The 27,443-nt window shown below is 43.2% G+C and overlaps 1 protein-coding gene across 3 annotated transcripts; it reads left to right on the top strand.

Annotated features, from left to right (window-relative positions):
- Nucleotides 1-1,111: 1,111 nt before the first annotated feature.
- trim3b (tripartite motif containing 3b) lies at nucleotides 1,112-27,179 on the top strand. Of its 3 annotated transcripts, none has more exons than XM_070982496.1 (17): nucleotides 1,112-1,362; nucleotides 15,314-15,489; nucleotides 18,036-18,165; nucleotides 18,842-18,952; nucleotides 19,102-19,253; nucleotides 19,542-19,722; nucleotides 19,954-20,055; nucleotides 20,220-20,318; nucleotides 20,969-21,121; nucleotides 21,405-21,783; nucleotides 22,200-22,303; nucleotides 22,424-22,591; nucleotides 22,703-22,871; nucleotides 23,629-23,670; nucleotides 24,378-24,448; nucleotides 24,575-24,715; nucleotides 24,994-27,179. In XM_070982496.1, the coding sequence occupies exons 2-17, from the start codon at nucleotides 15,344-15,346 to the stop codon at nucleotides 25,144-25,146; spliced, it is 2,301 nt and encodes a 766-aa protein (XP_070838597.1). In that variant the 5' UTR covers nucleotides 1,112-1,362; nucleotides 15,314-15,343; the 3' UTR covers nucleotides 25,147-27,179. The 3 variants fall into 3 exon arrangements, with proteins under 3 accessions (XP_070838597.1, XP_070838599.1, XP_070838598.1); XM_070982497.1 differs by lacking the exon at nucleotides 1,112-1,362 and adding an exon at nucleotides 11,014-11,130; XM_070982498.1 differs by lacking the exon at nucleotides 23,629-23,670.
- The last annotated feature ends 264 nt before the right edge of the window (nucleotides 27,180-27,443 follow it).

Below are 27,443 nucleotides of genomic sequence, written 5' to 3'. Positions count from 1 at the left end.
TCACCAAATGCACATGTAATGACACAGTTGGTGTGTCATATAAATACAGTATGTTTAAATATATTAGATGATCCTCGTTTGGTGAAGAATCTTGCAGTTTCTTGAACACACAAGAGATGAATAAGCCTTTTCTCTGTCAGAAAATAGCTGCCTGCATGCTGAGTCAAAAGCTTGTCTGTACCTGGAGGGTTTTCTAAACCTGCACAAAGACCAGCTTTTATGATTTGCTGGTCAGGGATGAGAAGCAAACCGGACTGTTTCAGAGGAGGAGAGCGGGAGAGAGAGAGCGAGAGCAGCCATCTGCGTGTTCTGCTGCACTGGATGCAGTCTCCATGGCAACATGGTGCTCCCGCAGCAAAATCCTGGGAAGATGGTTCGGTCTCCACCCCCATGCGCATGCACGCAGGAGCACAACACACACTCGCAAGGAGCTCATGCCTTCGTTGTCCATACACACATCACAGTTCTCCTGTCCGAACAGTGTTACCTCTTTACCTCCCGGCTCTAAATGATAGACACACACATTAAAAAACGCAGTATATTCATCCTTGAGAGGAACTTGAACCTTAAACACCCATTTACTTTCTCAATTAATTAAGTCTCCCTTTTTTCACACCACTCCATCAGCCATTGCGTCTGTCCTTTTAAGCTGAGCTCCATATCTGTCACTCCCTCCAGCCATAAATTATTAGAGTTCTCAGCAGGCTTCGGTCATTTTCCTCTATTGTTCCTCCTGTCACTTACCCGGCACCTATACTCTGTGTGTGTGCGGAGGAGAGAAAGAGTGATGGACCAGGTTCCCTTTTCTGTTTGTCACACTGGCTCTCTCATAAGAAGCATCAACAATTTGGCAGTTTGAGCTTTTCTTGTTCTCTTTACACATTTAATAAAAAAATAAAGCAGAGAGGAGACAGGAGAGTGAGGGCAGGAATTTAAAAAATCTCTGTCTCTTTGTTGCCATCTCCCCGTCACTCTGCTCATCTCTTGCACAATTGGTCAATCCAACCCCCTCCCATTTTTACATCAGCCAGTCAGCTTGTACAATCTCTGTATCTCTCTCTCTCTCTCTCTCTCTCTCTCTCTCTCTCTCTCTCTCTCTCTCTCTCTCTCTCTCTCAGTCGCTTTCCCTCCCTCTAGCACACACATTCATGCGTTAAAGCCAGATCCAGATCGCTCTCACACACACACACACACACACACATACACACACACACGCCCTGTTCCTGCCTCCCTCCCTAGACTCTCTGTGTGAGGTGCTCTTTCCTTTGGCGATGTCAGGTTTTCTGGATGGATATCGCTCCCTGTGGAGGAGAGCGCGCTGAAACTTCCTTGTACCTCTCTCTCATCTGTCAGGAACCTGCTGTAAGTAAATCTTTCGCTCCGAGACTTCCTCCCATCTTTGCTCTTTCATGCCATCCCCGCTGTGTGCCAGCGCTCATTCCTCCATCCTCCACTATTCCCATCTCGCACCCTTCTCCCCTTGACGGACGGTGCAAGCCTTTCCTCCTCTCACCTCTCCCACTCTCCACTCCATCCCTCTCTCCTGGCTCCCCTCCCCTCCAGCTGGTGGACGCATACACCCTATGTTGTCTGTATGCAAACTAATGCCGCAGGCCATTTGCTGGCCTGTGATGGGTTTGCACTGTGCAGCATAACCTGAAAATGTTTTTGTGCATGTGTGTGATAGACACCCTCTGTGAGGCTGACCTGACTATGATTATAGATGAGTGGAGAGATAGGCTGCAGCCATCTGTGCTGGATGGGTGGTGTGGTGATGGGGTGGTTGGGGGACACTTGAAATAATGATTTGTAGCTTGATGCAGCATGTTTTCCTTTTTCCCCAAATATGTAATAACTGGGACTGGAGCTTGTTTTATTGAAGAAATGTAAACAAAAATCAGTGTTTCTTTCAGAGAGCACAGTTTTTGTGCAATGTGGTATGTTATACTACACATATATAAAAAAAAAGATGCTATTCCACACAATCACAGGAGGTGAAAACCTCATTTGCTCCATAGGTTTGGTGATTTTTACTGAGCAATTTCTACAACCTGTCAGTCCCAGTGAAACCTGTCAGAATTCCTTGGATAGTATCAGTAATGCACTGACTTCAGGCTTAAAGCAGGACTGACTGCCTTCACTCAGTCAGTAAAACTGGCCTCAGAAGGTTTAAACCTCATCTTTCACCAATCCCACACTCTGATCTCATGCTACCGTCTTCCGACTTACACCAGATGAGGTGAGCAGAGCCTCACTTTGTACTCAAACACAGAACTTCCACAGGACACTGGAGATGACTGCAACACATGTATGCGCAGAAAGGCTGCGATGTTGAACGAGAACATTAAAAAAAAGAGTTCAAATAGCGATCCAGAGGCACCTCTGTGGTCTCTGTTGGGGGAAGTGGAGACTGGAATGTCCAGCTGGCATGGGAGGAATGTCACCGGGGCTGCATTGGAGGGGTGGGAGTCAGGCGAGGAGGGATGTAAACTTAACCACACACTGAATGATTAACTGAGCCGTCGCCAATACTGTAACTACTGGATGTTCTGCCCCATTTCTGTCATAGCTGTCAGATACTGTACACCTTCCTGGCTTGGTTCTGTTAAGGCGCTGATGTTGTCCTTGTCAGACATCTGTCGCTATTCTTCCATTATTAGCTCACCTGATGCACATTGAAAATTGCGTGTTCTATGAATGCCTTTGTGCAATTTAAAATGTTGCATCCAAATGGCTTTTCTTGCTCCATACACACATATACTGTATACACATTGTACAGTATATTACATCTTTCTGCAATTGAATGAGAGGAAATTCTGGCATTTTGCACCATGACAAATCACATGACACCAGCAGAAATAGCCCTGTAAGTTGTGACAGTTGTAACCTGTGTGTGTGTAAAGGTGTGCCGCTCTCTTTGTCCTCCTGCAGGCTTGATCAGCTCTAAGGTGATTGTGTTGCCATGGGTAACAGCAACAGGATTTCTCCTCCACTCTGCATGGTCAAGCAAATACTTGTGCAAATCTTAGTTTACATAAATGTTTTGTTTTTTTTTTTGTTTTTTTTTTAATGCTGCTTTGATATGAACCCATCAGAGGTGTGGGTTGGTGGGGGCGGGGGGAGTCTTCATGACAAACTTGTACTTTGGCACAGTATCAAACGACTGCAGCTGAAACTCATTAAGTTTTAACTTTGTCAAGTCTGAAGAAGAGAAAGCCCGAGTTAAGTCTGAAAGCTAGAGGAGTTCCTCCGAGGGACGTAACGGCTTCAGCTGGGAATTCTGTGAGAGCCTGGTCTGCTTAATTGTTATTACCCTCTGCTCTAAAAGCTGTGATGGCTGATATAGCTTTAATGACTTTTTATCTTATTTTAGTTGCCATTGATTTCTTCCAAATGTCAAATTCCCACTTTTCCGACACCATGCTAGATTCACATTATTCAATTGTTTGTCTACAGATGCCAAATACAGACTAATAATAAAAGCACTGCGTTTAAATGTCTGAACAGTCATTTGGAAGACACTGTTGTGATTACTGGCTTATTTGTTCTATGTTATCGTCTCAGTTTCTATGTGGATTGTATGTAAGTTGACGGTTTGAGCTTCATTTGTTGTCTGATCACAATAGATTCTGCAGGCACAGTTGCTGTCTGACTTCACCGTCATTTGTCTTGTCCTATGTTTGGTTACAAAATAAGTGTCTGCTTATGCTTAAATGTGCACACATGCATAGAATTTTTATGGGGTAAAATGAGTAAGTGCGTTTTTGTGCTTTGGCTGTGGGAGTTGACGTTTTCAAAGCATTTTCAACCATATTTACTTTGTATTGTGGGGAGGGGTGGGGGGCATGTGGTGAAAGCTTAGAGACTGAGCTCAGAGATGCAGCCATGTCATGTTGGATATATTTAGATGGATCCCTCAGGGGGGCTCAGTAATAGCACTGGCCATATTGTGCCATTTCTTGAACATCTCATACAACATCAGCAATAAAACATTCTTGTTTAACCCCAATTTGGTCCATTTGTAGATTCAGTTATGTATTTTATTAAATGCTTTGCACTGTTGCAATAACAAAAACTACAAATCTAAACACAGGGCAGTAAAAAGGACTAAATGTCTTATGATATACTACATCATTTTATGTGCAAACTCATGGCCCCAGGTTATTCTCTGTTATTTGTCATGTTTTCCTTCTTATTTTCACCATCTGTGCTCTTCTCCTTTTATTTTTCATATTCCTGTTACATATTTGAGAGAGATTTGCAAGAAATTAGCATTCCTAATCATTTGGACACTGTGTATTGTTTGATCACAGGGGCAGCTGCTTGTTTTCCATCCAGGCTTGCAATTCTGACCTTTATGGTCATACAGAGATTTGTGTATTGATGCTTCTACTCATGATAAGCTATGATCTAAAGGCCCGAAGGAGGTGTTCAGCATACCAATTGGCATCATATTAACGCTGGCATTTTCCTGTGTTACAAAGGAGCGGTATGGTTATTGTTCTAAATACAACTGAAGATTAGTTAGATAGATTACAGGTAGTTACACTCATCGACCTGTTACAACACTGCACTGTTGATGTCCCTGTGTTCACTGTCTTGATAGTAATCCTTGAACCAGTCATGTGTTGGTTCATTACTTCTTCAAGGACACACACTCTCTCATGTAAGGATTGTATGTGTGTCAGATAGCGTTTGAACTAAATGTTTGTGTTAGTATGAAAGATATAATAAAACTGAGCTCTCCTCCTCATGCTTTCCTAAAACTGGTGGTGAGAGAATCAAGGCTGTGGTGACTGTGGTAGTAAAACAAGCTTGGCGATGGAGTTGGTCAACTTTTTAGAATTTCAGATATATAACCAAAATTTGGCTGAACATTGTATGTCAAGGGTTTATATGTACGGCCTGGGTTTTATTGGTGAATTCATTATTCCCAGCAGACGAAATATAGTGTGTTTAAGGCTGCAGCACCACAAGCAATGTATTTAGAAATCCACAGGGCAAAGAAGGTTACCATTTACTGTGAATTAATAGTGATGTGTTGGAGCACTCAGTGTCTGAACGCTCCTCTGGGATCAAATTAAAACTGTAACTCCACTTGTAATCAGCTTTAATCAAACCTCTGTAAATAAAAATAAACCTTGTCACCATGCTGTAAGTGCAGCGAGGCAAAAGAGAAAAGCAGCAGATTTGACATCTGATATCTCCAACTGAACTCTGTTAGTGTCTGTGCGCGGGGAAATCCTGATTTCTTGTCTGTGTTCATTTTTCCTTCCCACTGACATGCGTCTGTGGCAGCGAGTTGTGTGCACCTGTGTGTTCATGTGTGTTCATGTGTGCTTGCGTGCTGGACTGCGAGCCGTGTGTTAATATGTTGATACAGGCAGTTCCTGTGACACATTCCTGGCCAGCTTGGCTCAGATCGGGCGAGCTGATAATTTTAGCTGAGCTTATGTCAGTCCGTCCCGCTGTGTGTGGACAGTGAAGAAAAGGTACCACTCCTCAGCATTTGTCATCCACTACATCATCCTTCCCTGAGGACTATACATGATAAATGTGTGTTGTAACGTGTTAGTCAGCAGACAGGCCTCCCTGTCTTTTTCTGCTCTGCCATCAAAGCCGCAATCTTCAGGCACACTATAAGACAAGCAGCTTTGAATATGGCATCACAAATGTGTGTTTTTTTTAGGTAGAAGGAGCACTTAAAAATCCAATCCTGCAAAAGCACAATCTTCATGTAGCCTTTAGTGTTAGACGGCATCAGAAAGCTATTGATTCAACTCTCATTTGTAGTCATTTTGAGGCCTCATCAGACAGGATTGCATTATACTGGAAGGAGTTTCTGTTATTTTGTCCACCGGGAGCGTGGTTTAGGCCTCCTTTTTCATGTGCAGAGGTTGACAGACGCACAAATCTTGAATCTGCTGACCTATTAGCATGACGAACAAATGATGGAATTTCTAATCCCCTTAAGTAAATGAATTTCCACCCTGTTAGGAACCCAAGCCGTAACGCACATTTAGGATTCGATGACAGGTTTTTTTTCCATGTCTGATTAAAATGAGCAGCATGAGAGGGGAAAAAAACAAAAAAACTAGCAGACTTCCACACAGAGGTAGGCCTCTCTGCTCCTTACAACCACAGAGCAAGAAAACCAAAAACTCCAAATCGTGTTACACAAAAACAGTATCGTCTATCTCTGACATCCCTCACCGGGTTTGATTTCGGTGAGGGATGTGAGGGGCATGTGAGTGAAACGCCCATGGCTAAGTGCTTTTATTGTTCTGTTGTGATTGCACTGCTTGTTTTCAGAATATTTGGCTGTTACATAAACCATATTTTTGACCTTTTTTTTTTTGAAAAGCACCCAGATGGTGACAACCATCTCAACTTCCCACATACCTGGATGGATGACTTAAACCTCAGCCCACCTGAAACATCATTGTGGTCGGGGTCCTGTTACGCCATGTGACACAGAGCTGTTTATGTTAATATATGTTTAGCTCAAGGCATCTATTGCCTCAGTTATTTAAAGAAACAAATTATTTCAGGATCAGCTCCTCTACCCTCTGGCACATGCTCCTCTTTCACTGGAATAATTCTCTCTGCTGGGAAAGGGAGAGGCTCGGGTAGGATAAGAAAGAGGGTGAAGAATCTGTGTGTCATGTAATATTCCCTTTGAATGCATTAAACTGCAAAACATTTGAATATACACTTTAAAACATGGATTATGTAATCTGTTTAGCCCTCCTGCTTATACTGTTGTTTACAGGCTTATAACGGCCCATGCAAATTCTGTTGATGTTCAGTGTAAAACACATGCAAGAATAATGAATGTCAATGTCAAGTGCTTGATATTCGTAACTCAGTACAAATGAGAGCAGAAAGGAAAGAGATTGCCCTTTCTCCTTCCAAATTTGGTCCGACATGAGGAGGTTGTGACAGTGTGAGAGCGTGCTGACACTGGCTCTGCAATGTGTGCTTGAAGGGCTGCAAAGGAGCCTGTATCTCCCTGTCTGAGCTCCTCATGTATCTATTTCTCAAGGCTCAGTGGAGTCGAGCTGCTGTTCTGATGCCTGCCTTGATGTTATTCATGTCAAGAATCTCTTGATGAAGTTCTGTTTGCAGCAGAGTGAAAATGAGGGGAGATGAAATGAGTTTTATGGCTGTTGTGGCCGTAAAAGTGGTTTATTTTAGAGGTGTTAATGTTTGACGTTTAAGTACTCGACTTAATTACTTCTGTGAGGCACTTTTACCCCTTAGTTTTACTTGTCTTTACACGACTACACTGATTTTTTTTTGTGTGATCTTGATACTTTTAACTTAAAAATGCTGGTCTGTTTTGTTTGAATGTAAAGCAAAAGGCATTTGTGGGATTTGGAGCACTCAGCACCCAATTCACGCTCACACACCTGCTTTCCCTGAGGCCAGCTGTGGTCTAAAGACAGCTGGGTAACTGCCGCAGCATTTGAAAGGAAGCGTCAGTATTTTCGTTTTAAGCCATCAATCAATCTGTGATTTGCATGCACAGGAGTCCTGCGTTTTACTATGAGCTGTCAACAACAAGCCTCTTTCTGACAAGTGTGTGCACAGTCCCAAATGTCTACCCTATAATGCTTCTTTATGATGCACGTATTGATATAGAATAGTAGCGACACATGCGGATAATTTCCTTTTTAAAATACAAACCTTATTAGTAATTATGCCATCGTTCTTCTTCTTCATCCATTCTTCACATATAATCACACATGCTGGCAACCATTAAATGCCGCAGTCACCCTGAGGATATGATGGCGGTGCTTTGGGACGCCAGTGTTGTAGTAGGCATACATGAATGAGTGTACAAACAAACCTCAGATGTGTAGTATGTGCACTGCATGTGTTGGAGAGAGGAACAAGGGACGGCTCATGTACATGTATAGCATGTGCATCCTTCTGGAGTGTTTCTGAGTCATTACTATGCTGGTCATCTGAGGTTCCCTGCGCCTTTTTTCGCAGTGTGTGTGCAGCTCAGAGCACGTGCCTGCCAGTGGCGTGAAGAGGATGAGAACTGATAGCTCTATATATAGAAGTATATGTATATGCAGGCTTAAGACCGGACCGCAGGAGAGCGGAGGCTTGCCGAGCATACTAACAAGGGTTGCACAGGCTGCTTCATACACGACATCAATTAGTTCTGTGTGTATTTCTTGTGCTTATATGCTTGTGAGGACCAAATTAAGAGTGTGTGTGAAATTGTATATGACAGGTGTAACATGAGCAGCTAAGGAGGAAAGGAGGAGGATATGACTCAGATTGTGTGTGTGTGTGTGTGTGTGTGTGTGTGTGTGTGTGTGTGTGTGTGTGTGTGTGTGTGTGACCAGGTATTTATCACGTTGTGGGGACAAAAATCTGTTTACACAGTCACATTGTGGGGACTGACCTCCAGACTGAGGATAGGGTTACGGGTTAGGTAAGGTTAGATTAGGTACAGGGTTAGGAACAAGCAAATAGTGGTTAGGGTTAGTGTAAGGCTCCAGGAAATGAATGTAAGTCTATGTAATGTCCCCCACAAGTGATATAAACACAACGTGTGTGTGTGTGTGTGTGTGTGTGTGTGTGTGTGTGTGTGTGTGTGTGTGTGTGTGTGTGTGTGTGTGTGTGTGTGTGTGTGTGTGTGTGTGTGTGAGCGATGGTGTCAGGCCCGGAGCTGTCAGACTCTAACACCATCATGGTAGCCCCAAGATATCAGGATCATGCTCTGTTACACAAGAGCCTTCTCGCCATTCAGTGCTTGAATGTACTGTACAGAATCTGTGAGTCCCCTCTTCCTCGTCCTCATCATCACTTTTTCTTCTTATCTTGCTCTTGAGTTCTCTTCCCCTCCACCACTTTCTCCTCCTCCGCATCTTTCCGGGTTTACTTTGTCAGTGTCTTTGGTTTCGGAGCGCAGCATGCAAAGACACGAGGGCATGACATTGGATATAAAACACAAGCTCAGGCAAGAACAAATAAATAAATAACAAAACAAGGCATCAGGTGTGCAGCACTGTGTTGCCGCATTATTGGCTGCAATCAAGCACATCTTAACTCTCGTTACTCACTCTCACGCTTATGGGAGCTTTCCTGTCACATTATTTGTCGCGTGACTTCCACAAGGCACGAAAACTGCCTGAAGTGGGTGTGGATCTTGTTGGATTTCTTGGAGAGCATCACTGTCATTACTATCATTACTGTTATTGTTCCACCTCGCACTGACCCTGGGGCAGAACGGTTTCTTCTGGTTGTTGATGTTGCACAAGAATTGAGCGCAGCGGTGCATTTGTTTCTACTGTTTTACCTACAGGAAAATTGTATAGAACTGGTATAAGCCATCTAATATCTGAAAATACAAAATGAAACACTTAGAATTGCTTTTTATTTTCTGATTATCTATAGTTTTGGTGCATACGGTACTCTTGTTAAGTTGTGTTCTTATTTCAGGGAGGCTCATGGCGGGGGCCACTGGTGGTTCATCTTCCTCCTGTTTAATAACTGCAGGAGTCGTATATTCTGATAAAACTGTCGTTTCAGCAGAAAGTGCAGCGGTAAACCAATAATGCTGTGGAGCGCTCACTGCAGGGATGACAACAGTCTTCTTCAAAGGCCTGCCCACACCGGACTGCTGCATTTGGTATACTGGTCATGGCAGAGACCTTCTCTCTAATTACTTACTGTGGAGCATGAAAAACAAGACGTCTTCAGATTGTTGTATCCAGAAACAGCATCACAGATTGTGATTTTGCAGTCAGGTCGGACTTGTTTGCTTAAGCGGTATAAAAAGATTCATGACCACAGAGATTTCCACTAGAATCAATGGACGTGCTTGAGAGGCTGCAGTTATACAAAAACATGCAAAACAGTGCCACAGTGCTCTGAATGGGCGAGTCACAAATACATTTGCTGCAGACAACTAATGATATGTCAGTCTGTGAGCGGTATTTTGATCCTCTTATCCTCCACTTCCTGTTACACCCACCCCAGCAGTCTGGCCTGGGAGTTCATGATGATGAGATTTTTCGTAAAGGTGTGCGTGGGCGTGGAGGGAGGACGCAGAGCCCAATGTGAGGGTGGGGGTAGAGATGGCTGGACTCAATCCACGCAGATTAACTGCAGATTGATGTTTTTGTCAGAGAATGGTCACTTCCTGCTCCAGATGAAACTCTGACCGCTTCATACAGATGGGGCATTTAAGGGATTTGGTGCAAAATCGTCCTGTGACGAGATATTTTACTTGAAATTCAAAATCATAATCCCCTTTTCAGTATTAAGGGCCTTTCTTAATCCTGGCATATGTGTAATTTGATACTATAATGCTAGACGGAGAGGCATATGTTCCAAATCCTTATTTGAAGTTTTTTTTTTTTAAAGGTGACATCATGAATTATATAACTCTGTATTTTGTTTGGCTACCCTGTGTGTGTGTGTCTGTGTGTGTGCTTGTCTGGCAAAGTAATGACTATTTCTCCATAACTTTAACTGGAGGCCAGATGATCCAAATGTTTACATGATCATCAACTATCAGCTGCTGACTCTGATCATCATTAGGAGCTAATCGTCGTAGTTTTGAGTGTGCGCAGCATTACACCAGCTGAACAGTCGCACAGCAGATTAAGGCCTTATGTTCAATATGTTCCTGCATTCAACACTTGTTGTCTTTCCAGCCTTGACAGTTGGACTTTTCTTCTTCTGGGCCTTTTCAGTCTCTACCTCTCACTCCCTCTGGCCAGCATGAATTGTTGGCTTATGATGCAACCCCTCGTCCCTGCTAGTTTAAGTTTCCCGGCCAATCAGAGCACGGCAGGAGGAGTGTGCCCGGTCGGCTCATGCTTGTAAACAGCACTGACAGAGGGAGGGACTTTGTACAGCCCCACCCTCTGTTGTCATCCCTGTTCAGCCTTTTCCAGTGTGTGTGTGCTACACGGCAAAAGGGAAAAGCCAGAGAAGGAAAGGGGAAAAGGAAGAGCGGTCAGCAGGGTCATCGGGGGAGACGAGGGGGGAAGTGGGCGTGCATGTGTGAGTCAGGGTGTGTGCTGATCTTTCAGTGTTACACTGACTTAGCGCAGAGCTGCCATGGAGCCTTCTAGACTGGTCTATTCCACTCTTCTGACAGTAGGTAGCCTTTCTGTCAACTCTCTGTGTGCATGTATGACTTCACAGTATCAGCTGTTACCAGAGAGGAGTGTGTGAGTTCGTCCAAGCTGTCAGCACATATTCTTTGGTGCTGCATTGGTTCATGACGGGAAAAGAGAGAAGATGGGCTCATACTTTTACTGTATTCCCTCTTTTCCCTCTTAAATTGTCCGTCTCTCTTCCCTGCTGTTGAACTGGGAAGAAGACCTTTAATTTCCTGTCTTGCCTACTCCCAGTTTTTCTTCACCACCTCACCTTCTCGTGTGTGTTATGAGAGATACACATGAGCTGTGAGGATCCTATTGTACAGCAAAGCAACAGCAGAGGTTTCAGTGCTGAAGGAGACAAAGAAAACTGTTACTTTTGTATTCAGTAAAGCCAGCAGTGAATAGACTCTTTGTGTGTTAACTCCACGGGTGTCAGCTTGTTGTCGCACACAAACATGCTGCACGCATTGCACTTAAACACACACACACACACACACACACACACACACACACACACACACACACACACACACACACACACACACACACACACACACACACACACACACACACACAAACAATTAGATACACATAAAAACTATGTAATCCTGGGAGTTTGGAGAATTAGTCAGGCTAAGGTCACCAGCAACACTACAGCTGCTATTACTGCGCAAATAATGGGCAGCAGAAGTATGACACATTTCATTTTGATGGTATGAGCTGACAGCTCTCTGCAGGATGTGTCCTCTCATTAATCATTTTTCGAAGCTTCCCACAGCCCTGCCTGGGCTTGGCTTCATCCCACCCTGCTGCCTTTAACTGCAGAGGCCAATTTCCGAATCTGCATGTCTTCACTCACTTTTTTAGAACTCGCCAAGTCTGTCAAGTTAGCTGGTCACGGTTAATTTAGAGCATCAAAACTAAGCATCGTGGCCTACTTAGGAGTTAAAGTGGGCATGAATGAAGTTGCATATGCATATAACTGAAAACGTGCACACGAGTACCTGCCAACTCATGTGCAAGCATGCGTGACTGTCACGTGTTTCTGTTGTTGTTGTGCCATGTATGCATGTTTCCATCAACTTGACAGCAAAGAGTAGTGAAGAGCTTTCTAGATGTTCTTTCATGTATCAATGAAACTAAGATCAAAGAAAATGTTAAACTTTAAGTTTTACAACCTGAGACGGACTATTTTTTTTATCCCAATGTGAATTTACTTGGCTAAAGATTCTGAAAGAACTGTGATCCACCCAATGAAAAAATGTTTTAAAACATAAACAACAGTAAACAAATGAACACCAGACTCTTCACTCTCAAGCAGTCCCTTGGTCTTATTTTAGCTTCATCGTCATTGCTTCCTCACCTACCCACTAATACACATGTCTAAATTTAGGCAGACGTTATTACAGATGATATTAGTATCGGTGTGTGCTCTAGTGCAGAAAGAGGAGGACAGTGTGAGAACTGTACTGAAGTATACAGCACATCCTGTGGTTGATCCCTCTTTAGTTCCACGTTCGATCGAGAGACATTCAAGCCTCTTTTCATGTGAATTCAACAGACGACTGGATACTCTTGAAGTGCCGGTTTCGAGCGCAAGATTTTTAGAGAACAATGCATATTTAGATTTAGACAAAACATAAGCTACTTACCGGTAATCACTTCCTGTGTGTCCCTGACCAGAGTGCGAATGTGACATGTTGTTCTCATGGTTGACGGCTTAAGAAGTGACCTGTACCCTCCCAGTTTGGAGATCTCGAGATTGTATGTCATCGGATCCTTTGTGTGTGTGTGTGTGTGTGTGTGTGTGTGTGTGTGTGTGTGTGTGTGTGTGTGTGTGTGTGTGTGTGTGTGTGTGTGTGTGTGTGTGTGTGTGTGTGGGTGTGGGCGGGCGTGCGCGCGCACAGGCACACTGGGCCACAGCTTGACAATAGGACATGAGCAGAGATGGGACATAGGGGATTGGGTGTTGTATTAGATCCAGCAGTGACAGATGTGCAGACAGGGGGAGAGTCTGGTGGGGGATGATGATTATCGGTGTGTGTGTGTGTGTGTTTTTCTTTGTACACAAGTGTGTGTGCCCTTGTCGTTGGTTGCATAATGTTCATAACTACAGTATATCTTAAGGCTAGCCATGTTTGTTGGTAACACATGCTGCTATTCGCTCATCCCTGCAATTTGTGTGAGCGTATGAGTGCATGTCTGTGTCTGAGGCATGAATAATGCATGTGTTGACCTACTGAGAAAATGTGGCTGGACTACATTGCTGGATCCAGTTAGCAACATGGAGATAAAAATGGCACTCAGAGTGTTTACCAAAGGTGCCAATTTTAAGGGTCAGGGCTCCTTGTCACTTTCATTGCAAGCAAGTCATTGTTGGAAATGGCTTGTGTACATTTTGGGATTCAGACTGGATGTTTTTACATATATAACACCTGAGCTTTGTTTGCACACTCGGTGCCTAGCAATGAGAACATGCTGCATAAGCATCTTCAACATACCACAGTAATTATTATGCCATATGTGTTCAGACTTGCACTGAATGTGAAAGTGGGCCACGCTGCAAACAGCACTGGTTTGTGTTGCTAGGCAGAATATCTATACCATGCAGCTGTATTACTAGAATGGATGAGATAACGTAATGCATGCAGGCTCCTCTGTCCTCCTCCTCTGTCACCTCGCAGAGTGAGGAGCTGCTAGTTCAAATTGTCACTGACATATATGTATGGCCTTTTATTGAGTGTGTCATTTAAATGCACATACTGTACGTAATCTAGATGTAGTTTAAATCCAGTATGAGATGTTTTGTAACATTTTATGTACACACAAAAGTCTGTATTTCAAGGCATCAAGATCTCTCTTCTGAAATGAAGCAAAGGATCTCCCAGCCACCAAAATCAGATTCAGGACTATAACCTGCACTTTTAATCACTTTTACAGCTACACAGAACTGCTTCATCAGTAAGTTGTAAGCAGGCCAATATGTGTGAGGCACAGTAAAGCTTATTTTTCACCCACACATCAAACGCTTTAATTATGTATGTACTGTAAATTGATGTGTATGCACATGATAAAGAATGACTGACTGAGCCTCTCGACCGCCAACTTAGTTATTTTGTATTTAATTTCTCAGTATGGTTTGATGTAGAGGCAAAATGGCTTCAGTAGATTACAGTATGAACCAAAACAAAGTTCAGCAGTGGTGACACCTCAACACGACTTGTAAATATAGACAGTATGACAAACACAAATATAAAGAAACATTACTCAGCACATGCTGATTTCAGTCATGACCTGATTACAGGTCCTGTACATCAGGAGTATTTTTAGAATGTTTTACAACCTCAATACCAAAAAAGTTGGGATGGTGTGGTAAGACATACATAATCTACTAATGTTTAGGTTAGTAGTACTATGTTTTACCTCATTAACTTCATTGATTTTTGTAAATATCTGCTTATTCTGAATTTGATGCAGCAACACGATTCAAACAGGTTGGGTCAAGAGCAACTAAAGTCTGGGAAAACTGTGGAACACTCCAAAAACACCTGTTTGGATGATTCCACAGGTAAACAGGTTCATTGGTAACAGGTGATAGTATCATGATTGGGTATGAAAGGGGCATCCTGGAAAGGCTCAGTCATTCACAAGCGAGGATGGAGCGAGGCTCACCACTTTGTGAATAGTATAAACGATATGACTACATGGGCTCGGGAACACTTTGTAAGAACTGTTCAGCCTGCAGATGATTGCATTCTGTTTTTAGAAAAGTTTTACATAGCATCACAACTTTTTTGAGTCGGGGTGTTAAAGGCTCCTCTTTTATTTTCCCGCTTTGCTGTAAGCTGAAATGTCAATCAAAAGCCAGGCACACAGCCATACTGGTTTGTCTACATCAGCTGCTGTCGGTACACTCAGGACTGTTTCATGCTTCTATTTCACACAGTTCTCATTCAGCTGGCTTTTATCTGGTATTAACCCAGAAATAACACCATAACAATGGACACATTTTTGCACTAATCAAGGAATTAAACAGCTTTGTTAACTTCAGTTCCTGGTACCTTCTGTGATAAGTTAGCAGAGCTTTAGCAGCCCTGAAAGTGACACCCTCTAGAAAAGCTTTTATAGACAACATTTAGATAAATATTCATGTCTTAATCTTTGTGTCTCTGCAGGTTATCTGCTGTCATTGTCTGTGCCGTTAAATGTCCTCTGCCATGGCAAAGCGTGAGGCTGGGAGCACCAGCCCTGTGGTGCGTCAGATAGACAAGCAGTTTCTGGTCTGCAGCATCTGTCTGGATCACTACCGTAACCCCAAGGTCCTGCCCTGTCTGCACACCTTCTGTGAGAGGTAACTAACATTTGTGCTCTCTAACTCAGTGACAACTGGCAAAAGTCCTAATTACCTACACTACCCTCAAGCTAAACCTGACACAAACCCAAGTCTCTGCATGCCATCTGCTGCATGTAGCTTCTTCTTCTTATTTTTCCATTTCTCTACTAGTACTTCCTCCAATCTTACTGTATGACAGAAGAATTCTTGCCATGTTTACATGTCTGCGAATAGAGGAAACCCATCTATTGCAAATCCTTACCCACAATTAAACAGCTCAGAGCACTTCTCCTTCGACTCCACTGGGATAAGTGCATTCCTCACCATCAGAGACTGTGGTCTAAGAAAAGGATCATTGTTGGGAGACACAATCACAATGCCTCAATCTACAGTTCCTCAGAAAGATGACACCCCCTCAGGAGGTACTTACAGGGGCCTTTCCGTGCCGAGCCGAGCAGCGGAGGCTTTTGGAAAGCTTGTTGTGGGTCAGGGTGGGAGGATGGAGAATGAGAGATGTACAGAGGATAGCTGGGATTATGTTTCAGACTGGTTTACTTCTAAACCTGTGATCAAACAAATATTTATGGAATAGTTTTGAATAGCCACACAGATGGGATAAATCCTTTTTCCATGTGGCGCGAGGGGCATTTGCCCACCGGAGGGCAAGTTTAATCCCTGGTTTAACTGGATGGCATGTGATCTGGAGCCCTGCTGAGGTGAACAGATTTTTGTCTGGAGCTATACGTGATGTTGCCAGACAGATGTTTTAATGCTGGATGGGTCAGTGTAGTTTTAGGGGTGTTAGGGCAGGGCTGACTGACCCACGCTGGGCCCGGGCTGTTTGGTGACACTGTATCTTTTTTCATTTAGGACGCCTTTTCCTCTTCCCGCGATCATCTCTGGGCATGCAATTTTATTGTACAACTATGTCTTAATATCCTAATATTGTGCTCAGTATTCAGAGGTCTGCAGCTTTCTACAATGGAGGCATGAGGCTACTTGTGCTCATAGTCATGATCATAGTCAAGTTATTGACTGCAAATGAATCAACAATCTGATTTTCTCTGTTTTATGTCACTTTTTTTTTTTTTTTTTTTTTTTACTCTTATTGGACAAAACAAGGAATTTCAAAACTAAAATGTGATGGCCATTTTTCACTATTTCCTAACATTTTAGAAACCAATTTACCAACAATTAGTGAAAATATTATTGAGGTCACAAATATGCCCAAGTGCAATATCCAAATTTCAGATTTGCAGATCATATTTTTTGATTAGGGCAAAATCTGTGACAAAACGTCATTATAGTGTCATACTGTAGTGCTGCAGAGATGCTCTGGCCACAAATCTTCTTCTCCAGATGTAAGAAAACATGTTGGGTTGGAACAGACTCCAGCAAATGTCACATCATTTTAGTGAAAATTAAAATTTTGATGCAAAAATTGTCACTAATTATTAATCATATTGCTGTATTTGTCAAAAGAACAGCCATATGATTTTTTTTTTTTTAACAACATTGTGCAGCCTTAGCAATAATTATTCAAATAGTTGCAAACTGACAGAGTTGACAATGGGAATAATCATTAGCTGTGGCCCTGTCACAGCGCTTTCACCACCTAACTGTTTGAGCCTTTGGTCCTCAGATGGTTGTGCATCTTGAGAAAGCAACAGTAATTTATCCAGGCCTCAGAGCGTTTCAGCCGTGTTGACACAGCGGTAGGTAGACAGAGACTTTTCTTAAAGCCCTCTGTTGTTCTCAGAAGCTCACAACTGCAGTTTACCAAGCTTTGCAGTGTCATAAATTAAAGAGGATGGTGTTAGCATTCACCCCGAGCAGCTGCCAGACATCCTTGTGTACAACGGCAACAAGGACTCATCCTCGACACTGACCTCAGGTTTCTTGCAGCATTAGCAACCAATTTAATGATAACACAAGCTGAAGAAAAACAGTGGTACAACACGTGCTGGATGGCAGCCAGGCTGCAGGCCAGGAGTGCGGTGTATTCTGCATATTGCAGCTTACCTTTGCTGACTGTGTGTTTGGTATTGGCTTAAAGGTGTCTAATGTTAAATAGATTTCCTCCCAAGGGCATTTGAGCTTGCACATCCTCAGCCTTTAGGGGCCAGTGGCATAGATGTGTGATTGCTGCCAGGATCCAAAGCCAACGAACACGCAGAAATACGAACAAACATGCTGCACGCAAACGTCTATTCTGCCTAAAGTTTTCTGTCTCGTTGCATCGGTGTTAGGCAGACCAGTTTGCCAGAGATTCCCTTCCTCAAAGAGGAAGTGTATGCGTTTTCTCCTGAGGCAATAGGTCCTGCAAATTGACTCAGATTCACACTTTTACCCTATTTGTTGTGACAGGAGTACTATTTAGGCACTGTGTCTCAATTATGGTGATGAAGTGACAGCTCTCTCTCTCTCTGTAGCATCTTCTTCTCCTTTTATTTCTATCTCTGCTGCATCGGTAAATTGAACGTGACTAATAATTATACACATTACAGTGCTAACGCTGGGGTAGATTTTCTACTCTAATTCATTTGTTGACTCCCTCCCTCCAGTTGTCTCCAGAACTACATTCCTCCGGAGTCTCTGACGCTCTCGTGTCCAGTGTGTCGGCAGACGTCCATCCTGCCAGAGAAAGGAGTTTGTGCTCTGCAGAACAACTTCTTCATCACTAATCTCATGGAGGTTTGACTCTTCATCCCTTTTTTGCTTCAAGTCAGACACAAATTACACGGAACAAATGGCAAACAGCAGATGAAACCAGTTATGAGGTCAAAAACAAAGCAAAAATTGTTTAAAGCAATTACAGCCTGTACTCAAAGAAAAGGGATGCAGGGTCTGTGTGCGATCCTGTTCGGCTGAGAACTGCTCTTGGTGATAAACAGAGGGAGGACATTTTTGTAGAATGAGGTCATTCTGGACAGTCAAGGGCCTCTTTTTAGGGTTTATTTTGAATGTAAGATTGTGTGGTTTCCATCAGGCCTGTAAGGGTGATGATTAAGGTTAGCATTGGGGTAAAGGGAATGAATGTATTGACTGGAGGGTGCTCAAATGGACAGACGTACAAGAATGTGTGTCTGTGTCATGAAGAGATTGAAGTCAACAACAGACTACAAGGAAATGCAGACAAAGAGGAAAGCATCAAGAGGCCTGTAGGTTAGGGCACATAACATATATTGTTGCTGCAATGTCCCCAGTTTAACTTGATCCTGGGTGGAGACCTTTGTTCCATGTGATTTCCCTCTATGTCTTTCTGTCTCTTCCTTTTCCTGTCACCTATTGGTAGTCCCCTGTCAAACAAAGGGAAAAAAATGCTTAAATATTACTGAAACTTTTCGACATTTAAAATGTTTTTGTCCAGGTCCTTCAGCGAGACCCAGAGTGCTCCCGGCCAGAGGCCTGCAGTGTCCTGGAGTCAGTCAGCGCCGCAGCTGCAGGGAAGCCCCTCTGCTGCCCAAACCACGAGGGGAAGGTGGGAAGCCCTTCTGTGATGCTTCTGTCCAGTTATCACAACATCAAAACTGCCGTACCTTTTTTGTTTTTTAGCAAGAATCAGTGTAAAAGCAGTTGAATCTTAAATTCCTCCAGCAGGAGTGAGAGCAAGTTTGTCTCCCTCTGCAGGTGATGGAGTTCTACTGCGAGTCGTGTGAGACGGCCATGTGTCTGGACTGCACAGAGGGCGAGCACCGGGAGCATGTGACTGTTCCTCTGCGGGACGTCGTAGAGCAGCACAAAGCTGTGCTGAAGACACAGCTGGACGCCATACACAGCAGGTGGGGACTTTGATAAAGCTTTCAGGATATTTCATTCACATCAGGTGTTTGGAAGCTTAAGCATTTGGCCCAGATTTGACATCTGCCATGAAAGATCACCTATGTGATGCTGGGCTCACCGTGCCAATCCACGGTGGATAATTCTTCATCAAAATGTTGAATTTTATTTAGGAGTCATTATTCAATCACAGTTGTGTGTTTTAGTTTTACATTTCTTAGACTTTTGCTTTTGTTTACTTTCACTTAGGCAATTTTTGGAAGAAATTTTCACATCGTGTCATCTTGCAGGCTCCCTCAGCTGACAGCAGCCATCGAGCTGGTGAGCGAGATCTCTCGCCAGCTGAATGAAAGGAAGACTGAGGCCATAGCAGAGATTACCAGTACGTTTGAAGAGCTAGAACGGGCGCTGCATCAGCGCAAGACGGCCCTCATTACAGACCTGGAGAACATCTGCAGCACTAAGCAGAAGGTCAGTTATGTTTCACATGCTCACATATAGAATTCGCAGGTGCACTTGCATCTCTGCACTGTCAGATGCACAACGCAGGTATTTAACAGACAGGTGTTCGAACATGACCCGCCACATCTCTCACATTCCTGTCAACATACTTCGGCCCACTGACTTCTCCACTCTTCCTCTCCTCCTCGTTTTTGCTCTTTTGTGTCCCTTTTTCCTTATCTTCCACTTATCTGAGTGCAGGTCCTGCAGGCGCAGCTTTCATCTCTCCTCCAGGGGAAGGAACACATCCAGAGCAGCTGCAGCTTTACGGAGCAGGCTCTCAGCCATGGGAGTGCTACTGAGGTGGGCTGGCAGACTGTAATTTGTGCAAGCAAGCTAACAAACAGGTCACAAGGCAGATGGGAATCAGCTATCGAGTGCATTGCAGTAGTATAGCGGGATCTCTTTTAAAGTAACTGAATATTTTTTATTAAATGACTTGCAATATGTGTGTCTTGCAAGTGTAGGTGCTGCTAGTGCAGAAGCAGATGAGTGAGCGGGTAACAGCGCTGGCCAGACATGACTTCCCGGAGAGACCACATCAGAATGCACACCTGGACTGTCAGGTATCCACTGTGGTTTGCTCTGATTCAAAACATTTCTCTGCTCTTCCCGTTTTGGTGGTTTGATTGAGATCCTCACATGGTTACAGACAATTTCAAATGAAAAATGAGGCACCTGTGGCACAACCTGCCTTTTTCTACCAACCTTTTTCCCCTTGTTGAGGTTGCTGACATCGTGTGAAATTGATGTTTGTTTTTGTAAAAAATGTGGATGTTTTAAACCCTTTCTCACTTAAGCTTAGTTCAATGACTGTGAGAAAAAAAAAATACTTCATAGGACATAGACATTAAAGCTGTCTTAAGCAGTTTTGACATTATCTGAAAGATACTCATCGATACAGCCTTAATGTCATCTCATTTAACTTGTTTTTCTGGCCACCTGACAACTTTAAGTCCAATATTCTCAACCAGCTCAGCCCTGAGAAAAATATCCCCTGTAGTCTTTAGCATGACTGACTGATCTGACTTTCTTCACCAACTAAAGTGTCATCCCGGGCGGGTAGCACACACTTGGTTTATTCTAACTTTTGGGATTACTTTGTGCTTATCTGTCACCATACATCACACGCACCCAACCATGGAAATGAAACTTCAGAGAGCAATAAGGGATTCTGCAGTGGAAAATATTATAGCTTTTGTGCTGTCTGCTCCAGGTGGAGACTGAAGGTCTGCGGCGCTCCATCCAGAACCTGGGTGTTCTCCTCACCACAGCCGCTGTGGCTCACACCTCCGTCGCCACAGGAGAGGGCCTCCGCCATGCAGCAACCGGCCAGCACCACACAATTACTGTGACAACAAAAGACAAAGTACAGTCTTTAAATGATTATCTGTGTTTAGTCGCATATTTCTGTTTAGAGTTTTATTCAAATTCACATTTCATGCTGTTTTTACCTTGTTGCTCTCTTGCAAGAAGTCACTTTGTGGTGGTCACCAACACAATTAACCGGGATTATTATTCTCAAAAAGAAAGAGGAGCTCGTGGTGTGCCTTTAGAAAGTGCTGCCTCAGAGGCTGCAACCATGTGCATGCTGCTTGAACAATAAGACATTTATTTTGGTCTGAAACTGAATCAGTGACCTCTGTCTGCAGGATGGGGAGTTGGTGCGAACAGGAAATGCTATTTTAAAAGCAGAGATAACGTCTGCAGATGGGAACCGCGCTGCAGAGACAGAGATAGCGGACAATAAGAATGGGACTTATGAGGTGGGCTACACGATACGCACTGAGGGGGAGTACTCTTTCTCTCTGATGCTCTACGGCCAGCCCATACGTGGCAGTCCGTTCCGCCTGCGGGCGGTGAAGCCCTCAGACGTGCCGCAATCCCCAGATGACGTGAAGAGGAGGGTGAAGTCTCCCAGCGGGACAGGGGGCCACATACGGCAGAAAGCAGTGCGACGGCCTTCCAGCATGTACAGCACCACCAAGAAAAAGGAGAACCCCATTGAGGATGAGCTCATCTACAGAGTGGGTAAGTACCACATAGACCTTATCATAGCAGGAAAGGCAGGAAATGCCCTCCATAAAGACAGCCCATTGGTTGTTGTTGTTGTTGTTGTTGTTGTTGTTTATACAGTTAACTGCAAATCAAGAATATTTATTACATGCAGCAAGTTTGTAGAGCAACATCCTCCTCTCTGATAGAAGATGTGACATGCAGAAAAAAAACACTGCATTCACAACGTGCAGCATGCTGTCATAAGATCAAACCCTTGCATTAAAAAATGAAGTTGCGCTTTGAAAAATAATCAGCATCTCTGCACAGCATAAGCTATTTTTAGTCCAAAACCGCCGGTGTGAGCTTTTGAGGGAAAGTATTACACACTGAGACAAAGATGAAAATATCAAATGGCACATTTCCTGAGTGTATTCCTGTTTCTTTGTCAGGCACACGGGGCAGAGAAAAAGGGGAGTTCACAAATCTGCAGGGAATCTCAGCCTCTAATAACGGCAGAGTGGTGGTGGCCGACAGCAACAACCAGTGCATACAGGTGAGAGAGACACAGAGAGGAAACACCTGTATGAGCAACTGTGTGTAGAACAGGCAAAATACTGCTGCTGTTCATGATACATTTCACTCAGAAGGGGCTCTTTGGTGTAACTGATTACAGGTATTCTCCAATGATGGCCAGTTCAAGATGCGCTTTGGGGTCAGAGGGCGGTCTCCGGGGCAGCTGCAGAGACCGACGGGCGTCACTGTAGACATGAACGGTGACATCGTGGTGGCCGACTATGACAATCGATGGGTCAGCATCTTCTCCTCTGACGGCAAGTTTAAGGTGAGATCTCACAGCTTGTTATTAGCTAAACAGCGCTAAAGATACCTCACTGCATGAATAATTGATCTCACTCCTCCAGTGTTGTCTTTGCTAAAATGTCCTCCCTCTCAGAATAAGATCGGTGCAGGTCGACTCATGGGTCCTAAGGGTGTGGCCGTGGATAAGAACGGACACATCATCACCGTGGACAACAAGGCTTGCTGTGTCTTCATCTTTCAGTCCAATGGGAAGTTGGTGACTAAGTTTGGAGGCAGGGGGACGTCTGACCGACAGTTTGCAGGTGAGAAGGAGGCCTTGATTTGCAGCAGCAGACCTCTTGCTAACGCTGACGGGGAGCTCACAAACAACGGCTTTTCTTTGAACTGAATCATCCGGCCACGAGGCAGCAGTTTCTACAGGCTTTTGGAGTAAATGCCTCACGATATTTCCCTCATTTAACATCACACAAAATACTGTGTGACTCCTGTATATATAATTTGGGATTTTGCAAGAGTTCTGCAACATGTTTTGCAGCTTTGCAACCCTTGAGACATGCATTTTAATAGTGCACCACATAATAATGGAGCAGTCAGGTATGTTCTCCAAAAACTGCCCTCCTCTCCAAGACTGTCCACATGAAAGCATACATACAGTTAATAACACTAACAGCGAGGGATATAAAATAACTAATAACATTATGTGCTGTTGCACCAGGCATGAAAGCAGTAAGGCAGTGGGCACAACATTAAGCAGAAGTCGTGTGTTTCTCCACTTTTGTTGGCACTTTTACTGCCAGTTTCTGACAAAACAGTAATGTACGCCAGTGCTCTCACTCTATTTCTGAATATAGATCAATGCATTACATCACATGTTCTGTTCTGATTAAAAATATAAGCCTGTATAGAGTCAAAGTCCCAGGCGATGCAGTGACCCCATGCTCCCCCTCACAGACTGCGCCTGTGCTGACCACCCTACTCTATATTCTTCTTTGCTTATCCTTTATCTCTGACTACCTATTTTTTCTTTCTTTCTGCTCTTCCTCCTGTTTTTCAATCCAGAAAAACTTGGCCCAAACTTAAATAAATCTGGCTCAGTGTTCAGTAAGTACTAAGTGTGGCCTTGCTGCAACCTTAATCCCACAGTGCGGTGCCCTCTGTCTAACCCGACTCCCTGATTATGTGTCTGACCTCCCGAGAACTCAGATTGTTGGATCAAGCTGTGCCTGTGCAATGACAATCAAAGATATCCAAGTGCACGCACGTTGTAGTAATCACTTACTATTACAATAATGAACGATTTGTCAAGATTTTTTTGTGTAAAAGGCTGTGAAAAGATCAGTGTCAATGATTTTTCACTGTTCTGACTAACCGAGACAATCAGCAAGATTAATGGTTGACGCCAATAAGCTTTCCTTTCACATAAATAGCTTCCCGTGATATATTTCTTGTAACCATTTAAATGTAAGATGACAAAATATGAGGGATTGAATCTCATAGCCTTGAGCCTTTTCTTTATAATCTAACTTTAGTACTGTTCTGACATTCTGAAGAAACAGGAAAAGAATTACGTAACCCAAGTTAAAGTTATCTAATGCATGAAAATAGTGCCATCAAACCACTGCAGGCCAACCAGAGCAGCTAACCGTCTGATTAAACTAGGTTTTGCAATTGCAGCTTTATGCACAGCTAGTTGGAATTTGTGTTTAAAACAGCCTACTAACAGTAAAGGGAATAATGCAAATTACAGGAATCCGTTTCTATTCCAAGTAGAGCATTTTCCACGATAACCTCCCCCTCTCTTCATCTAGGTCCTCACTTTGTCGCTGTGAACAACAAGAATGAAATTATTGTGACAGACTTTCACAATCACTCAGTCAAGGTAGGACATGATCTCTGAAGTGACCACGAGCATGATGCACTAATGTAGTGTTAAACATGTACATTTCCTGTTTACACCGACCACATGTGCAGGACAAACATGTGTTTTATATACTTCCTGTCGCAGGTGTACAATGCAGATGGGGAGTTCTTGTTCAAATTTGGCTCTCATGGTGAAGGCAATGGCCAGTTCAACGCTCCCACTGGTGTGGCTGTGGACACCAATGGAAACATCATTGTAGCTGACTGGGGTAACAGCAGAATACAGGTGAGTCGGTCAACTTTAAGGCTTGAAATTCATTTCGAATCATCTTGAATTTACAAAGAAAAAGCTACACTAAGTCATGAAACACTGTGGAGAAGGAGGCATTTTATAATAAAAAGCACAAGATCTTCTTTCATTCATATAACAGCAGCTCAGTAAACTGCCCGCTCAAGTCACAGCCGGATGAAACCTGCAGCTTTAAGTATCTGGAGTATTTGTTAATGCTAAGGCTACACTCTCTTGCAACATGGCTCAAAGCTTTGTGTTTTTCTTTTTCTCAGGTGTTTGACAGCACAGGCTCCTTCTTATCTTACATCAACACCTCAGCAGACCCACTGTACGGACCCCAGGGCCTCGCCCTCACCTCAGATGGACACGTGGCTGTTGCCGACTCCGGCAACCACTGCTTTAAGGTTTACAGATACCTGCAGTAGGTTGAGGGGAGACATCGCCGACACAACTCCTGCTTAGACAAGTTAATGTCCCATACCGCTCGTGGACATAGAGCTGCAACATGCCTGTTCACTTTACAGTGGCTCCAGGTTCCACGTATTAAATTCCTTTAATTTTGTCTGTAGATATATTCACAGCCTCTGGTTTAAGTGTAATTAAAATATTTTTGAAAACAAAATAAGCTAGTTATCCCAAAAAATATTGCAAGCAGTGACATTAATTCGTTTTCTGAGGGAGAAAACATCTCAAGAGACTATTCTGATGAAACTAAATTTTAAAAAAGAGGAAGGAATAAAACTGTGATTACAGATTTCCCTCACTGATCACTGATGGCCTCAACTTTTAAATTTTTAACCAAATCCCCTGAGGGAAAAAAAAACTTGAAATTAACTTCTGGAAGATGTTTCAGCTCTATTTCTCACAAGTGGGGGCTCACCAGTCGATGCCAGCGTGAAGTTGGTGATACACTGCAATTTTCGGGGGGGGCTATGAATATGGGCGACACTCCAGCAACCAGCAAACAACGCGAGACACAAGCCGAAGTCTACTGCCTGCTTCCCGGTGAGAAGATGACGCTTTGTGATTGAACAATGCTCAGGCCTTTCCTCGATCACTGTCGCATGTCAGTGTGCTCCACAAAAAAAACAAAAAAAACCCCACCCCGTCATCACTGCCTTCAATCTCTCATCAGTAAACACCACAGAACACACGCAGACAGGAATGTGTTGTTATTCTCATTCTGCACCTTATCAGTCTGACAGTATCCCTGCAATTTTTTTTTTTTTTTTTTTGAATCATGAGTGATATGCAAGTCTTTTGTTTTGGTACCCAACGACAAGCATCAAGAAGCACAACGGCGAATGAGAAAATAAGGTTTTTTGAACTAGAAGTTTGGTCCCTTCCAGCTCGTCTTTCTCTTCTATTAACCAAAACAGACTTCTTATATCTAACCCCACTAGCTCTTGCACTTTTGTGTATTCATATCTACAACCTAATGTAGTTGTACATATGCATATTTAGGTGTATATACAGATTTGGTGTTATTTCACTATATAGCCTACAGTACGTACTCCAGCACTTAATGAATCAAGGATTTCAACACTGGAACATATACTAACGCAGTAGAACGTCATGCCAAGTAGTAGCCGACTGAAGGACATCGATGGAACAAAGGTGTGTACACATTATTTTTGTTTTATTTTTTCAAAGGACTTAATTTATTTTTTATTTTCTTTTCTACATAATTTGTTCTACAAATTATTTTTCTAATTGGTGCGTCTGCACTGTTGCCTCTTTGCCAAACGTCGTTGTACATAGGCCTTGTGACCCGTAGCACTGAAAGCCGTTCCCACAGCTCACACACACAGACAGTTAGGCAGTAACCTTTCCTTCGGCCAAGACGTATCGTTGTAAGTTGTTGTTGAACATTGCACAAAATACATATATTCTAAGAGTTATATAGTTTGCAAGAGTAATATATGCCTCTGTGTATAGTTATCATTTAACATAATCAGAAAGTGTACTGTATATTGCAATCATATTCTCGTTGTAGCTGACAAGCACCCTCACCATCATGGATTTTTGTATTCATTTGCTTGGTAGTTCAGTGTTTGGAAAGTTTTCTGCGTGCCTCCTCGAGGAGCACATCACCAGCTAACATGCAGTGACAGTTTTTCACCTAAATAAACAGTCTGTCCCCGATGATTGATCTGTCAGTCACTCTGTCTTTCTATCTGCATTTCCCGTTTATTGGCAAACTCTCTGTAATGACATTTGTTTGACTTTCCTCCTCCGTTAACTAGAACCCTGTGTTCATTTTTTTGTCGATCACCTGTAACTAACCTACTCATGTCCGTGTGAAATAAAGGAAAGCACATATAAATGAAACACGTCATCAAACAACTTGTGAAGCCTGCTGTATACTACAAGAGGCCAGTCTTACAAGAAGTAATCACTGCATTTATATAATCATGGCAAAGGTATGATTGTAAATATTAAAGAATGACACTATGAACTTGTGTGCAAATGGTCTGTTTTCTATGACTTCAGTTAATTAATGCATTAATCTCTTTGTTGAAGGGTGAGAATGTATTGCTTTTTTTAAACAAGGTGAACACTTGCATGTTCTTTTGGCACGTACGACATCAGTATGTCTTTTCTGCTGCTTAGAAAGCTGATTCTGGGCCCCATCCTGACAAACCTTTTCATTTTTGTTTTCCAGTAAATGCCCCTGCTCTCGATTTTTCAACATCTGTCAAATTAGCTGCAAACACAGTCA

Source organism: Chaetodon trifascialis, chromosome 16 (genome assembly GCF_039877785.1).
Source record: "Chaetodon trifascialis isolate fChaTrf1 chromosome 16, fChaTrf1.hap1, whole genome shotgun sequence".
In the NCBI taxonomy this organism is placed as follows: Eukaryota; Metazoa; Chordata; class Actinopteri; order Chaetodontiformes; family Chaetodontidae; genus Chaetodon; species Chaetodon trifascialis.
The sequence above is the reverse complement of the archived record's forward strand: the minus strand, read 5'-3'. Positions and strand labels throughout refer to the sequence as shown.

What these genes read in the sequence shown, in the direction of transcription:
- trim3b (XM_070982496.1), top strand. Translation starts at nt 15,344, where the DNA reads ATGTCCTCTGCCATGGCAAAGCGTGAGGCTGGGAGCACCAGCCCTGTG. An exon ending in CCTCTGACGGCAAGTTTAAG is followed by an intron (nt 22,592 to 22,702) that starts GTGAGATCTCAC and finishes CCTCCCTCTCAG; the next exon opens with AATAAGATCGGTGCAGGTCG. An exon ending in TAAATCTGGCTCAGTGTTCA is followed by an intron (nt 23,671 to 24,377) that starts GTAAGTACTAAG and finishes CTCTTCATCTAG; the next exon opens with GTCCTCACTTTGTCGCTGTG.